Source organism: Paramisgurnus dabryanus, chromosome 3 (assembly GCF_030506205.2).
Source record: "Paramisgurnus dabryanus chromosome 3, PD_genome_1.1, whole genome shotgun sequence".
In the NCBI taxonomy this organism is placed as follows: Eukaryota; Metazoa; Chordata; class Actinopteri; order Cypriniformes; family Cobitidae; genus Paramisgurnus; species Paramisgurnus dabryanus.
The window spans coordinates 17,070,692-17,086,021 of NC_133339.1; the positions used below are offsets into that span (position 1 = coordinate 17,070,692).

The following is a 15,330-nucleotide window of genomic DNA, read 5'->3' on the forward strand; positions in this document are numbered from 1 at the left end:
GACACAAATGTTGAAATGTGAGTCGTAGTCTGACATTGATAATGAAAATAATTTTCTCTGTCCTCTCAGAGGCTGGAGGTCCATCGTTCACTATTGGAAAGGCCATCTGGTTGCTCTGGGGTTTGGTCTTTAACAACTCTGTACCTGTGCAGAACCCCAAAGGAACCACCAGCAAGATCATGGTCAGCGTTTGGGCTTTCTTTGCTGTGATTTTCCTGGCCAGCTATACGGCTAATTTGGCGGCGTTCATGATTCAAGAAGAGTACGTGGACCAGGTGTCGGGGCTCAGCGATAAAAAGGTATTTTCATAAAGAAATCATAATTATATTACAATACAAATTGTTTGGGATGTGGTTCATATGTCTCATGACTGCTACGTCACAAGGCACGCAAGAACCATTGAGATTCAGCATTATTGACACACTGCCATATGTGGATCTAGCGCTCGCATCACAGTTTGTTTACTTTTTAATTTTGCTAAATATTATAATTGTTTTTCATATCATAAGAAACCGTATAGACATGGATTGATCCACTGGATTTATAAGTATTAGTTTAAAGATGGATGTTTGGGGGAAAGTTTTATAAGCCCCTAGTGAGTAACTTTGGTTCCGGAGGTGAAAGACAATAATCAGGAGACACGAACCGAGCTGTCCTCCTTCAACTTTACTGTCCATTATGTTGTTATATTATGGGTTGGTTTCCCTGAAAGGCTTTAGATTAATCCAGGACTAGGCCTTGGTAAGATTAGGACATTTAGGTAGTTTTTACAAATAAACCTAAAAAACAAACGGTTTGCATCTTAAGACCATCTAATGTATATGTTTAGATGTGTCAGGCCAAGGTGCTTTTAAATGAAGGCAGCTCAAATATGAATTTTAGTCTGGGACTATGATAAACCCTGTCTGGGAAATTTCCCCATAATCACTTCAAGATGACGTGTTGTAAATGAATTAGGATTGTCAAAATGAATGTGTTAATAATGCATTAATGTAAATTCATCTTAACGACACTAATTTTAATAGCAAGCGATAAACGCAACGTGCAATATCTGTTTGACCCTTGGCCTAGCACGTTGTTGAATAAATTAAGACACAGCCTTAGACAGTAAATAGTCATCAAACATCTAAAATGATCTTTATTTGTATGTTTTCTGAGAGGTGTATCGTCCTTAATGCTTAACTAATACAAAGATGCATCTCCATCCAAATGCATGTCTGACGTTTTGGCTTCAGTTTTAAAACATGCAGGAATGAGAAAATAAAGTGCAGAACTTGCTTGATGTGAAAATAATTTTTAAGAGAGATAAGACATGAAAACGATCTTCCTCATGCTGATCTAAAGCATGGACAGACATGCGACCCTGATATATAGACATCTACACAGAATTACAGTATTAAAAATATCTGTGATTTTGAGGTATGGATGCAGTGATTTTTTTGAACCTTCAAAAATCTTTAACTGGATTTTTTTTATAATTTTTGTCACTCTTTCACTAATAATAAACATATAATTGTATAAAGCATCCATATTTGTTCATGCTTATGTTGATTAGAGTATTAAAAACATGAAAAGTGTTAGATTAAGGTAAATTAAGTTGCGATTAATCACAAGTTAACTCACGACTATCAAGTGATTAATCTAGATTAAATAGTTTAATGGATTGACACCGCTCAAATGAATATATATTCACTGATGCGATTATTAAATATGACGGTCAGTTGTTTGATGCAGATTTTATTTCCCTCTGCTGTTTTAATGTGATGTTTGATTTCTCTTGAGCCGATTCTCATCAGTCTGTTTAACTTTAGTTTCAGAGACCCAACGATTTCTCACCTCCGTTTCGTTTCGGGACCGTACCAAACGGCAGCACTGAGCGAAACATCCGCAATAACTACAAAGAGATGCACTCGTACATGATCAAATTTCACCAGCGCAACGTAGACGAGGCTTTGTACAGTCTGAAAACAGGGTGAGACGCAGCATTTTCTCCACAGAACTTCTGAGGTGTTTCAAAGCCTCATGTTGAAGTGTGTCTTGGTTTAGTGGACACTGAAGAAAGCCTCATTCACAAAACTACTATATACAGTTTTTTATTATGTATAAATACACATATATAAATATTTATTTTATTTTTTATTATAAGACACACACTGTTTATGAGGCGGTGGTGCAAAATCATGAATTATTTTATACATCAAGCACATATTTCTTTATAAAATAAAAACTGTCAAATGTAAAAAAATGTTAATGTTTAAAAGATCTTTATTATAAGCCAGTGTACTGCTCACATTTTCATTGAGGAAGGTTGTGAATGAAGAGAGATATGAGAGGAGCTTCTCCAACGCTTTGGCTCTGAATCTGTGGCGTCTTCTGTTTCCAATCATAGGAAGCTGGATGCGTTTATTTACGACGCCGCAGTGCTGAACTACATGGCCGGAAGAGACGAGGGCTGTAAGCTGGTCACTATCGGCTCTGGGAAAGTGTTTGCGTCTACCGGCTACGGAATCGCCATCCAGAAAGACTCTGGCTGGAAGAGACAGGTGGACCTGGCCATCCTACAGCTGTTTGGAGATCGTACGAGCCCATACACCTGCACACATGCTTTCATTTTCTTAGTTTCTATAACAAATCATTTTTCTTTTGATGTCATGATGTTAATTCTTTAAGTTAGTGGGAGTCATTTGTTTTCATTAGTTTCATGTGAATTTGGTTTTGCTCTTTTATAAGCTTGTAATGTATATAAGTGCTGCTGATATCAGAAATTGTGTATCCTCATTTCCTTTCTTAGCTTTCTTTAATTGTGTCTTAGCTCCAACCGACTAGAAAGGAGGAAAGAATGCAGGGTCCTTGTTAGCCTCTCATCTGTCCTCAGGGCCTCCTCGTGATTCCTTAAGTTAGCCAACATGTTCTTTATGATGAAGGAATCTGATTTGGTTTCCAGGTCACAGACAAGAGGAGCGAAGAAATGAGGATGCACAATTTAGGACAGTCTTAAGACAGCAAAGTTTTAAAAAAACTCCTTCCCAGCATCCAAAATCCCATGCTGATGATGATTATACAGAACAGCTTCTTCTTGACAATTAAATTCACTTAACTGTTAACTGTATCTTGAGAAAAATCCCTGATGTGACATTCTTTGCCTTTCCAGCATCTTCTGTATATTTGATTTCTGTCCATCAATGACTGTGTGATGATATGAATCTTTCTACACTGAAGACAACTGAGAGACTTTTAAATTTATGGTGTTGCATTCTTGATCATCAGTGAATATCTCTATAGTTTCTGAAGGTTGTGTACGAGTCTCTCAATTGTCCCAGATGTAAAAAGTTTGATCTAATCACACAACCATTGATGTACAAAGGTCAAATATACAGAAGATGCTAGAAAAGCAAAGTTTAATGACTCAGACTTGTGAACAACTATCTGTCATCGATTGTCCAGGTAAAATTGTGCAGTATTAAGATCAGGTGGATGTAAACTTTTAAACTTAGATATTTACATAAAGTCCACAACACAAACTAATAACTACATTTACCGAAATAACCGTTATGTGAAATAAATTGTTCAAGGCAGATAAAATCTTAATTTTCCGAATATCTCGAATTTTTCTTAAATTCAGCAATGAGTATTTAAACCTGCGACTGTATTTGTATGTGTGTGTGTGTTAGGTGACATGGAGGAGTTTGAGGCCCTCTGGCTCACCGGGATCTGCCACCACGAGAAGAATGAAGTGATGAGCAGCCAACTGGATGTAGACAACATGGCGGGTGTGTTCTACATGTTAGGAGCCGCCATGGCTCTGTCACTTATCACGTTCATCGCAGAGCACGCCTTCTACTGGCACCTGCGCTTCTGCTTCATGGGTGTGTTTTCTGGGAAACCAGGTTTCACCTTTGCCATCAGCAGGGTAAGGCTGTACCTTAAACATAAACATACGTCAAATCTTCTAAAAGCTTCCAGGTGAACTGAAACATCTCTCTTCCTCTCTCTCTCTCTCTCTCAGGAGATTTACAGCTGTATTCACGGAGTTGAAATCGAAGAGAAGAGTTCATCGGTGCTGGATTCCCCCTCCACCACCATGAACAACACACACTCAAACATTCTACGTCTGCTACGCACCGCCAAAAACATGGCATCTCTTTCGGGGGTCAACGGCTCCCCACACAGTGCCCTCGACTTCATCCGAAGAGAGTCTTCTGTCTATGACATCAGCGAGCACCGCCGCAGTTTGGCTGGACATTCGGACTGCAAGGCCCCGTACCTGCCTGATGACAACATGTTTAGCGACTACATCAGTGAGGTGGAGCGCACCTTTGGCAACCTGCACCTGAAGGACAGTAACCTGTACCAGGACCACTACTTGCACCACCATGGAGGCTCTACCCTGGGGCTGATGGGACCGGTCCCCAACCGTCCTCAGAGCCTGGGATCCAGTAGTTCCCTGGAGGGCGGCATGTTTGACTGCGATAGCTTAGCCGGGGGCGTGGCCCCCATCTTCACCACCCAGCCACGTTCTGCCCTTACACACAGGAACATGAGCAAGTTCGATCTGTTACAGAGTCAGACTCCTCTGTCGGGACAGGGCTTGAATCAAGGCCTGGCCGACCTGTACGGGAAGTTCTCGTTCAAAGGCGGAGCTTCCGGATCGGGATACATTCCGGGCCATGACCGGTACCGCAACGGAGCCGATGACGGAAACATCCGTTCTGACGTTTCGGACATTTCCACTCATACGGTAACCTACGGCAATCTAGAGGGCAATGCTAAGAAACGGAAGCAGTACAGAGACAGTCTTAAGAAACGGCCCGCGTCTGCCAAGTCCCGACGAGAGCTAGATGAGATTGAGTTGGGCTATCGTCGCCGTCAGCGTCATGGCCACCATCGTCATCACGGACACCGCTCTGCCTCTCCTCCATCTGATCGCAAAAGAGTTGGTGGAGCAAACTCGACTTCGTATCTGTTACAGGACAAGGAAAGTCTGAGGGATTTCTACCTGGACCAGTTCCGGCCCAAAAAAGGCATCCCACAGTGGGAGCATGTGGACCTTACGGATGGTCCCACTGAGGGTGGAGGGAACTGCACCAGTTTGGTGTCTGTGGAAGACTTCCTGAAAAGCAAACCCAAGAAGCTGGACAGCAAGAGTGGGAGCAGCGAGTGGGAATGTCGTAGCTGTCGTTCCGGCAGCGCAGGCAACAAGCAGGCCTCCTTACATGGGGTTGGGACTGGCTTCGTGAGCAGTGGCAGCAATTGTGTCGCGTCAGGGGGCGGAGGAGGACCTGGGAGCAGCCGTCCCACTTCGGCCACCTGTATGCGGTGTGAAGGTTGCAAAAAATCTGGCAACCTCTATGACATCAGTGAGGACAGTAACCACTTACTGGAGCACCCGGCTGGCAATAGGGGCCAGACTTCAGCGCAGCGTCGCAGGGCCTTCGGTGGAAAACCGCTACAGCGGCAGCATTCTTATGACACCTTTGTGGACCTCCAGAGAGAGGAGGCAGGGGGCGTGGCTGGAGTGCTAGAGTTCGGTGGAGCCGGAGGTGTGGGTGGAGCACTGCCACCGCCACGCAGCATAAGCCTAAAGGAGAAGGAGCGCTACATGGATGCCTCCGGTCCCTTCGCACATATATTCGAACATCAAGGAGGCTCCGAGCTCGATACAGACCTTGACCCGCTGTTTTACGGCGGCATCGAGAAGGCGAAGGGCGCAGGATCGCCATTCGGTTTGTTCTCATCTCACCGCTGCTCTGTTGGTGAGAAGGAACTGAGAGACAGTGGACTGATGGAAGGGCCGGCACACTCCTTATCCAAATCCCTCTATCCTGATCGAACTAACCACAACCCCTTCGTCCCTACTTTTGGAGATGACCAGTGTCTGCTGCATGGTGCCAAATCTTACTACATCAATAGACAGCAGCAAGGTGACATGCACTGCCCCACGGGTGTAACCTCTTTCCTGCCGGCATCAGCTGCTTCGGGAGTGATGTCGAACTTAGCCCCACACTTTCCTGCAGAGCTGTGCATTGGAAATCACCACACCAGCAAGCTGAGCCTCGGTCCACCTCGACCTTTCAGCGGCAGCAACGGACATGTGTATGAAAAACTCTCCAGCATCGAGTCCGATGTTTGAAAAATAATAGTGAGAGGACGTTCGGTGGCGAATTCGACAGCCAGACTTGTGCAGAACACACAGAACTTGAGAGAACTGAAAATGTCATTTCCTGTGAAGTACGTGTTTACACCAGTGCGTTCATCTTCATGAGCTGGTGAGAACAAGAGCGTGTCCATCTGCTGAATGTGTTTGAGGAGAAGTGCAGAAGAGCAGATGGCCTGTTTCACCTCCATTCCTCTCTCCATCACCGCTCTTCTCAAACCAAAACAGGCCAGTCTTGTGTTCTTCTCTTTTGCAAGAAGAAGCAATCACGAAAGTTTAAAGAATGCTTACTGATATTATAAACAGGGTAATCACTGTACCTCAGAGACGTTATGAAGACTGAATCTGCTTGGTCTCCACAGTAGGTTGCATTTGTCTTCTGGTTCCCAAGTCCCACCGTTTCCTTCCTGTTTCATTGCCGTACAGGCCTTTGACTGCAGATACTGAGAGATGAGGTGAGCGGTAGGGACATCTGAATGTGATGATCGCGGTCCAGCCTCTACATCAACCTCATGTATCCTTGGCAACAGCGTCTCCCATGCTGTTCACTGCCATGCATTAGCCAGCCTTTCGGGTCCGGGGGGCGTCTGCTGAGTTTTCTGATGCCATTTATATTCAAGTCTCTACTGCCGTGATATTTCATGTCAAATGCGACCGCAGATACCTTTACTTATCTTGCGATTCTTTAAGACTTGAAGGATTAAATGCTAGAGTAAGGTCAGTATTAATGCCTCTTTGTTTTTCGCCTGTAAATACATCTCTCTTTTATTAACCGATAAGGTCAACCTTTAATATAGATTTTTCAAGTATTTAACAAATAACCACAATAAAGATAAAAACAGAACAAAAGAAATAAAAATATGCAAAGTATAGTTAAGCATTACTACTGATGATGAGTCATATTTTAAATGATAGTTTACTGTTTATTACTTTATCCTGATGGTTTACTGCCTCCTAACCAGCTTCATTTAAGAGTTATTGCTTTGTTAAGAATGTAACCGAGCTACACAGTGCTGTTGTGTTTAGTTTGCTGAAAAACCCTTGCTAAGTTTCTTTGAAATTGTCTTTAGTGTTTGGCAATCCATAGAGAAGATTTACTTACACACACACACACACACACACACACACACACACACACACACACACACACACACACACACACACACACACACACACACACACACACACACACACACACACACACACACACACACACGCAGACACACACACACACACACACACACACACACACACACCTCAACGTCTGTACCACAATATTAAAGGGCATAAAATCATTTACTGTAGTATTAGTTATAACTGCTAACTAACCCCCCTCCCCACATAGACACACACACACCACAGATCTTCAGTTTAATTGAGTAGGTTGAGTCTTTCCAATAAGTGAATGACTTGAAAGTAATGTTTCGTAAGTTGTTGGAGTGTCATTTGTGTGTTTCAGGTCGACTGTACAGAAACGTCTCTGCTCCTCAGTTTTACTGTTAAAGTTTTTCTTGTATGTTGAAGCTGGTGGTGTAATAGCGCAGTGATGTATGTTAAGGTCTTCTCATGACTAACGCTGGACTTTTCTCTATAGGTATACATATATAGTTTTGACATAAGCACACATACACACACTTTGCTATAATCCCCCTGTGCTATAGCTTAAGCTCTTTATGCTTGAAAATCACACTTTTCTTCTGTTTATAGAAAAATAAGCCTATTACACCTAGATGTAGTTATCATTTTTTTCTAATGTATTTGCAATACAGTATACAAAACTTTTAGCATTCTGTTAACTAGTATATTCTCATTCTTCTAAGATAAGTATAGCTGGTTTAAAGTATTATACAGGTAAGAATCACCCTGTTGTTGTTCTACACATTGCTAGTTACAAAAGTACTAAATCCATTTTTCCTTCACAGAATTGATGAAATGGTGATAAATGAGTGTGCGTGCGTGAGCGAGACAGTGACTTTTACAATACATACTCTCGTTGCTGTGGTATTACTATGGTGTTGCCATGGTAACTGCAGTATAAGAGGATCCAGGCTGAATAAGTGAATTGTTTCACTACGAATAAGAAATCCATCCACTTTGATACGTTACCAAAATTTTTACATCTGGAAATATGATACTTGTACAGATTGTGTATATAATGGATAAAGGTCTTTTGTATGACAATATGAACTCAAACCTCAATGCTACTTTAATATTGAGAGGATCTTTTCATGATGATGTGTGAGGGTGATGATGGCACATGCTCAGAATTCTTTTACATACTGAATAAAGTCAATCAAAACAAGAACAACTCTTTGTATGTTTTTCTATACTGTACTACTACTACTACTACACAATCACCAGCAGTCTGTGTACTACCTTTCTAATACCGGTCAACCACATTTGTAACAAATGTGACTTCTCTATCTACTGTACTGTAAGCAGGGCTTATGAGGAGAAGAGTTCCAGTTCAAAATGTTGACCATTTCCATGTATTAGACCTCTTTATACAGAGATAGACTGGGGATCTCTGCTAGGGTTATCAGTATGCACCAAATACCCAGAAGACTTTTACTGTTTCTCTTTATTGCTAAAACACTAAACCCCATTATCTTTCTCTCAACTAAATTCCCAGTGGTCTAAACACATTCACTCTTTAAGCCAAAACCTTAAAGGTGCTGTAGAATGTAAAACTGTATTTAAGGCATAAGTGAATAATAAGAGTTCTGTACATGGTTATAACATATCATGAGCCTCAAACACGATTGTTTCCTCCTTCCTATTTAAACCTCATGCGTGCAAAAGACCGCCGGAAAACAGACCAATCTCAACATAACACCAACTGTGACGTTACAGTCCAGATGTACACCCCAACATTAAATTACACATTAAATTAATTACAATGTTGTTACAATGATAAAAACAAAGTTGTCAGCTTGACGGTTGATGGCTAAGTTAGTGCTATATGCTAGTTAATGCTATATGCTAGTTAATGCTGTTAGCGTTTTGTCTGAAGTTCTACTATTGACGTTACAGTTATGTTTTGCAGGTCCATACTGAAAAAAAAACACAAACTGATCACTCAGAAACCTCCATTGAAAATCTCCAAACAATTAATAATTCCTTAAAATCTGATACAGACTCAAACATAAGATCTGTTTACACACACACAGAGCTACTGAATGAGAAACAGCCAATCAGAGCAGAGCTCAACATTATTATTCATGAACCTTTCAAATAAGGTAATAATAGACCATTTCATTCTAAAGACAAATCCTAGAGTTGTAAATGGACATAAAAACTGACTCTGGATCATTTCTGCACTTAAAAAAGTCACAAACATTCAGTGTAGATATCAGAGAATATTTCAACAGATTATTAACATGGATTCTTTGGCACCTTTAACCAAGTTGAGGTAGTTAGACACTATTTGCAAAACTTTAAACACAGATGCCGTTAAAGACGTTAAACACAACTACAACATAGAGTTATCATCGAGTAAACACAACTACATTCTAATGATGTTTTTACCAATTGTACACAATAAACACCAACAATGAATGTAAATAAATCTGAGAGGCAGAGGAGGAAGAGTATGAGGAAGAAAAGACGTAAAGCAGTTGTCCTGTGGTGTGAAGGTGCTGTGTGTTGTCAAAGTTATCTGTGCTGAAGATGAAGACTTGTGGTGGTCAGAATGAATTTATCAATGACTTTAGTTTTGCAGAAGTGCATTTGAGTCCTGTAATCTTATTTTCATTCATGAAAATTTTCTTTGATTCTTTAAGATTTTTCTTCAAGAGCTACATATACAAATAATCAGACATCACTATCACTTGCAGTACTTACAGTATAGTATATAAAATAATCATTGAACTCATTTGTGATAACTACAGATAATTAACAGATATTTGTAATGTGTGTTGTGTTTTCCCTTAACCAGCTCTGCAGTGTTTTCTATATTGATTGACTAGCTGTGTTTATCTTCTGAAAGTGTGAATGTAGTTTGATGATTTGGGTTTTGTGTTTAATGTTTTGAGAAAGTTTCAAGAAATGTGTTTTAGCAATTGTGGAAATCCATAACAGGCAGAATTAGTTTGTCATCCAAATGCATCAACTGAGGAATTCCAGAATGAATGTTTCCTAATGTTCAGTTTTATTTTACGATGCGGTGGACATTTTTACAGATGTGAAACAAAACACAAATGATTTTCTGTCTGTTGTGAGATTGTCTTGAATTTTTTTGTGAAGTTTATGAGTCCATACCTGTATGAATGCAGCTTAGCATTCCTGCCCCTAAACACCAGCATAAGCTGCTAACTGGTTTTAATCTGGTTTAAGGTGGCATCAGCTGGTTTAAGCTTGTCCTCACAGCTAGTCAAGCTGGTGGGTCAGCCGGCCTAACCCTAACCCTAAGTCCAGCAAGAAAATCTTCAAAGTGACTAAAACACAGCTAAACTAGCTTGCTACAACTGCAAAACTTGTTTTAGTTTTTTTTTTTTTTTGAGTAGGCGCCTTCTGTTTCTGCAGTAGCTATATAATACATGATCGATGTTAAGTCCATACACAAGTACATTTACTCAATGACATTCACACACTGTCTGCAGATAAACATAAACTCATAAACACCCAATAACTATCTGTTTATCTCTGTCTCAATCTCTCTCAACCATCACCCGTCACACACACACCGCTGAAGTTGTCACTTACGTATGAGAAAGAGCTTAATGAAATATTGAGAGAGAGAGAGAGAGAGAGAGAGAGAGAGAGAGAGAGAGAGAGAGAGAGAGAGAGAGAGAGAGAGAGAGAGAGAGAGAGCGCAATGGGAAGTTGTGTTTAAAGGGCAAACTATCTGCTCATATTCTGCCGGTATGAGAGAGCTCGTGAGGTGTGTGTGTGTGTGTGTGTGTGTGTGTGTGTTATGAAGCTCGTGCACCTCCCCCTCTCGACACCCCCACAGTCCCACAATCCTTTGTGAAGGTCCTGCTCGCTCTTATTAACTGTCACCTAGCAACAGAGCGGATAATGATCTGAAGCCCCGCCCACTCGACTGACTCACTCGACTAAAGTTTGTGTATGCACTGAACACTCGATCACTAAAGTCTGTGTGTGTGTGTGTGTGTGTGTGTGTGTGTGTGTGTGTGTGTGTGTGTGTGTGTGTGCGTGTGTGTGCGTGTGTGTGTGTGTGTGTGTGTGTGTGTGTGTGTGTGTTTGTAGACGAGTCAGTATTGTGATCTACTGTAGTGTGAGCGAGCGCTCAATGAATGAAGACTTGGCGGAGGTTTGCCGCGGTTACCAAGGCAACAATGCGCTGCATCCCCGGCTTTCTCAGTGTGATTCTTTGTGTTTCTCCTCCTAGCTGAACGTACAGAAAACACGGAAAATATCAGCGGTTCAACATTAAACGATCTCTGTCTGTTGTTCGGATCTCTCTGTTTGACTGCAACGCCAGCGCGATGTTTGGTTGGATTTATAGCGGATATTTGTAGGTCAAAATCTCTATCGTGACATGACACTGACCTCTGCAGGACAAGCAAAGCATTGCAGAAACTATATTTGATAAAGGAGTAGTTTTTCAGAAATGCTAAAATACTGAACCCCGTTATCTGATCATAATTCCCACACTGTAAACATTTTTCTAATACAATCAACTCAGATTTTCAATTCATGTCAACTTACTATTATTTTCTTGACTAAATTGTTGACTTCTTTTAGCTATATGTTATAACAACTCATCTCATGTAGATAATAGTAATTGATAATAGATAATTGAAATTGAAATTAAGAGTAAGCTGACATGACTTGTAAATCTGAGTTGATTCAAATTTAAGATAGCAAAGATTTCGTTACAATGCAGTGGCCTAACACCAAATCATTCAATCTTTTGGAAAAGCCTTAAACAAGTTTAGGTAGTTAGACACTGTTTGCAAAACTCATGTAGGCTACTCACACAAAACTCTAAACACAGGCAGGCAAATGTTGAACACAACTAATGCAGTTATCATCGAGTAAACACAACAACTCAAAAGTGTACACATTTTATTTTAATGGTCCTTTTTACCAGTCATATTGTCAACCGTATTTGCAAAGTATGTTGTTAATACACAATAATCATGTATTTTTCTATAACCACCTGGTGTGGATGTTGTGTTTTCCATTTTATGATTTAGTGTCTAATGTGGTGGTTCTCAAACTGCGGGGGCGTGCGGTGGTGCCCAGTTTTATGACATTATGCTATGCGAATCTCTAAATTAAATGTCTTTATTTTGCATCGAAAACAAAAACACATAATATAATTGACTCGAGCCATCACAAGCTGAATAAAATCAACACGCTGTTATGCATGTGTTAACACTACATAGCAAAATTGATGACACATCCATCAGAATGTCAAGTAATATATTTAACCACAGGTAAATATTTGCTTTGGATAATGGACCTTAAAGAGCTGAAAGATGTGGGAGATAGAGAGGAAGGGACCCGAGAACATTATGTTCCTGATGAAATACCAGCAAGACTAGTTGACCATCATGTTCTTGTGCATGGACGACCATGAGGTGAAGCCGAATGTCAGCCATTTCACAACATTCAAACGTTTAGAGAAGAACACAGATACCTAAAATTAGCCAAAGACACAGCAGTAATCCATGAGGTTTTATAGCCTACTGCAGTACGTAGATAAACATTGTTCTTTTGTGTACATCATATGCTGTAGACCCTTAAACTCATAACTTTTACACAGATGTCTTGCTGCTGTAGTTTTTATATGTGCTGTATTTGTACAGAACTGAGAAGCGACTGCTTGACTGGGATTTGACAGAGAGAGGACCAAGAAACTGCCATTGTAAATATGATCGTTGCTAATACAGTAATGCAATTAGATTAAGAGAAATTCAGTCTTTAAAGAATCACTGAAGATGAACATACTGAGTTCTTTGGAAAGTGCATTTAAAGTATCTGTATATAACACTGACTTCTAGCGGTTGAATTTGGTACCGCAGTCTAATGTTAAATATTGGAGGGGGTTTTTCTCCTTGCAGCCTTTCTGGTTGACAGACACATACAGGAGTGACGATGGAAAGCATAAATTAATCTGCATACATTTTTGTTGTCTGTAAATTACACACTGCTGTGGATTTTTATAACTCAATCCGCGGCTCATTTGGCATTTGTCTCATTTAAGCAACTGTGATAAAGTTTTTCCTGAATTGCTAAAACATTAACCCTCATAAGCCCAGATATATACATGTTTATTAATACAAATAATAAATATTTTTTTTGTTTGCTTCCCATCTATACATTAATGTTGTGTTTTGGGAGTTATGAAGTGCTTTTGTTCCTGTTTACCACTAAATTACACCATTAGCTTGCATGTAAAATATCATTTTTTTATGAAAGTCACATAAATTAAGATCTAAATGTGATTTTAAATTGTTTTAGATATTGATCTAGATGTTATGTGTTGAATTCGGCAATCTCCCAGGTTAGAATAAAACATAAAAGAATTACAGTTAGAGGCGGAGTGCACAATGTATGAAAGCCAATGTTGATATTTGAAATTACCTAAACATACACACCCCTACCCCAATAGAATCTGGACCTTCTTTTGATAGACCCGCCCCACACATACGCAACCCCAGCAAGGATGTCGGTTAGTAGACACGCCCCTTAATGCTGATTGGCTACAAGTGTGTTTCGGTTATCGGCCTGACTCCCTTTTCCAAAGCGTTTTTCAAACATTGTGCATTCCGCCTTTAAGGAAAGAAATCATTTTGTGTGTGTGTGTGTGCCTGTGCGCACGTGTGTGTGTGTGTGTGTGTGTGTGTGTGTGTGTGTGTGTGTGTGTGTGTGTGTGTGTGTGTGTGTGTGTGTGTGTGTGTGTGTGAGCACCCACCTGTGTGAGCATTAGAGACCACCGCTTTAAATCCTAAATCACATTTCACACTGCACAATGCACTTATTTGGCAAAATTTTAAAAACAGGCAGGCAGAAGTTGAACACAGCTACTACACAGTTATCATCCAGTAAACACAACGACACGATTATTCAAAATTTGATTATTCAAATTTTACAGTATTTGTCAAGTGTGTTGGTATATACTATATACCATAAACATGTATTTTTCTGTATCCAGAGATAAAGGGAGGAAGAAGATGAGGATGTCAGGGGTAAAGGGAGATAGAGGTAAATTGTATTGATAGTGTCATGTACTTTACAAGATTTGGCACGGCAGTGTGTAAGCGGTTCAAACAGAATCCGACTGTGAACCATGTGTGTACAATACACTACCAAAACTGGGTTTGGTGAAATCATTGGAAAGTTTAGAATGAAGTGATTAATTTTTCAAAAGATTTGAGAGGTTCTGCTAATTGTGTGTAGATGTGTGTAGTGTTTTAAGAAAGTTAGCCTTGTTTCTAAAATTGTGCTAAGCAATCGTAAAAAACTGTAATTATGGGGAAAATAAAGTGTTTAAATTTGATGAAAACGAGTGAGTGAATTCCGACATGAAGCGCTGCGAGCACCATCTCGTGTCAAGACTTGGGAGTTCATTTGCCTCACAGTGACGTCCCGTTCAGACTGCCAGTGCCAGCAGCAGGAGGGTGACATGATCTCATTCATTTCAGTGGAACCAAGACATTGACCATTGGTGACAGGAAGTGGGCGTATCCAATGACACAACAAAGTTGAGAAAAGTTTACACTTATGCGAATGATAAGTGACTTTCGAAAGCGACCATCAATGGGAGCAAAGCAGTGGAGTTCACGTCATCCGTCTCTTGTCAGTTATTAGAGTGGACTGTACATTAAAGGTGCACTGTGTAGATCTCCTTACATGAAAGTCCCTGTCATGTTTCTACAGTGGCCCTAAACAGACAAACTGTTATACAGAACGCATTTTATACATATGTTGTCTCAGACAATGACATGTTTGTCCTGTGTCGACTACCATATGCTTTATAAGTTTGAGGGGTGAGCTGTTGGCTGTATTGAAAAAAATCGATTCTGAATCGTCATTGAATTCACGCATGCGCGCGAGTTGGAAGGACATTAAAACAACGAACATAGCGGTCAGTAACCTTAAGCAAGCGGTTGTTTTGAAAACTCTAGAAATGCTCAAAGCTGCGATCTCTATGTAAAATAATCCACTCATAACAAATGAACGAGTTATTTGTGTTATTTTTA

At 40.4% G+C, this 15,330-nt stretch overlaps 1 protein-coding gene across 4 annotated transcripts in view; it reads left to right on the top strand.

Annotated features, from left to right (window-relative positions):
- grin2ba (glutamate receptor, ionotropic, N-methyl D-aspartate 2B, genome duplicate a) overlaps window positions 1-8,453 on the top strand; it is a 58,287-nt gene extending 49,834 nt beyond the window's left edge. For all 4 annotated transcript variants that reach the window (XM_065278488.1, XM_065278489.1, XM_065278490.1 and 1 more), the window contains 5 exons: window positions 70-299; window positions 1,812-1,972; window positions 2,390-2,577; window positions 3,672-3,910; window positions 4,007-8,453. In XM_065278488.1, the coding sequence (XP_065134560.1) occupies window positions 70-299; window positions 1,812-1,972; window positions 2,390-2,577; window positions 3,672-3,910; window positions 4,007-6,130 (2,942 nt within the window). In that variant the 3' untranslated portion in view covers window positions 6,131-8,453. The remainder of the gene's footprint in view (window positions 1-69; window positions 300-1,811; window positions 1,973-2,389; window positions 2,578-3,671; window positions 3,911-4,006) is intronic.
- The last annotated feature ends 6,877 nt before the right edge of the window (window positions 8,454-15,330 follow it).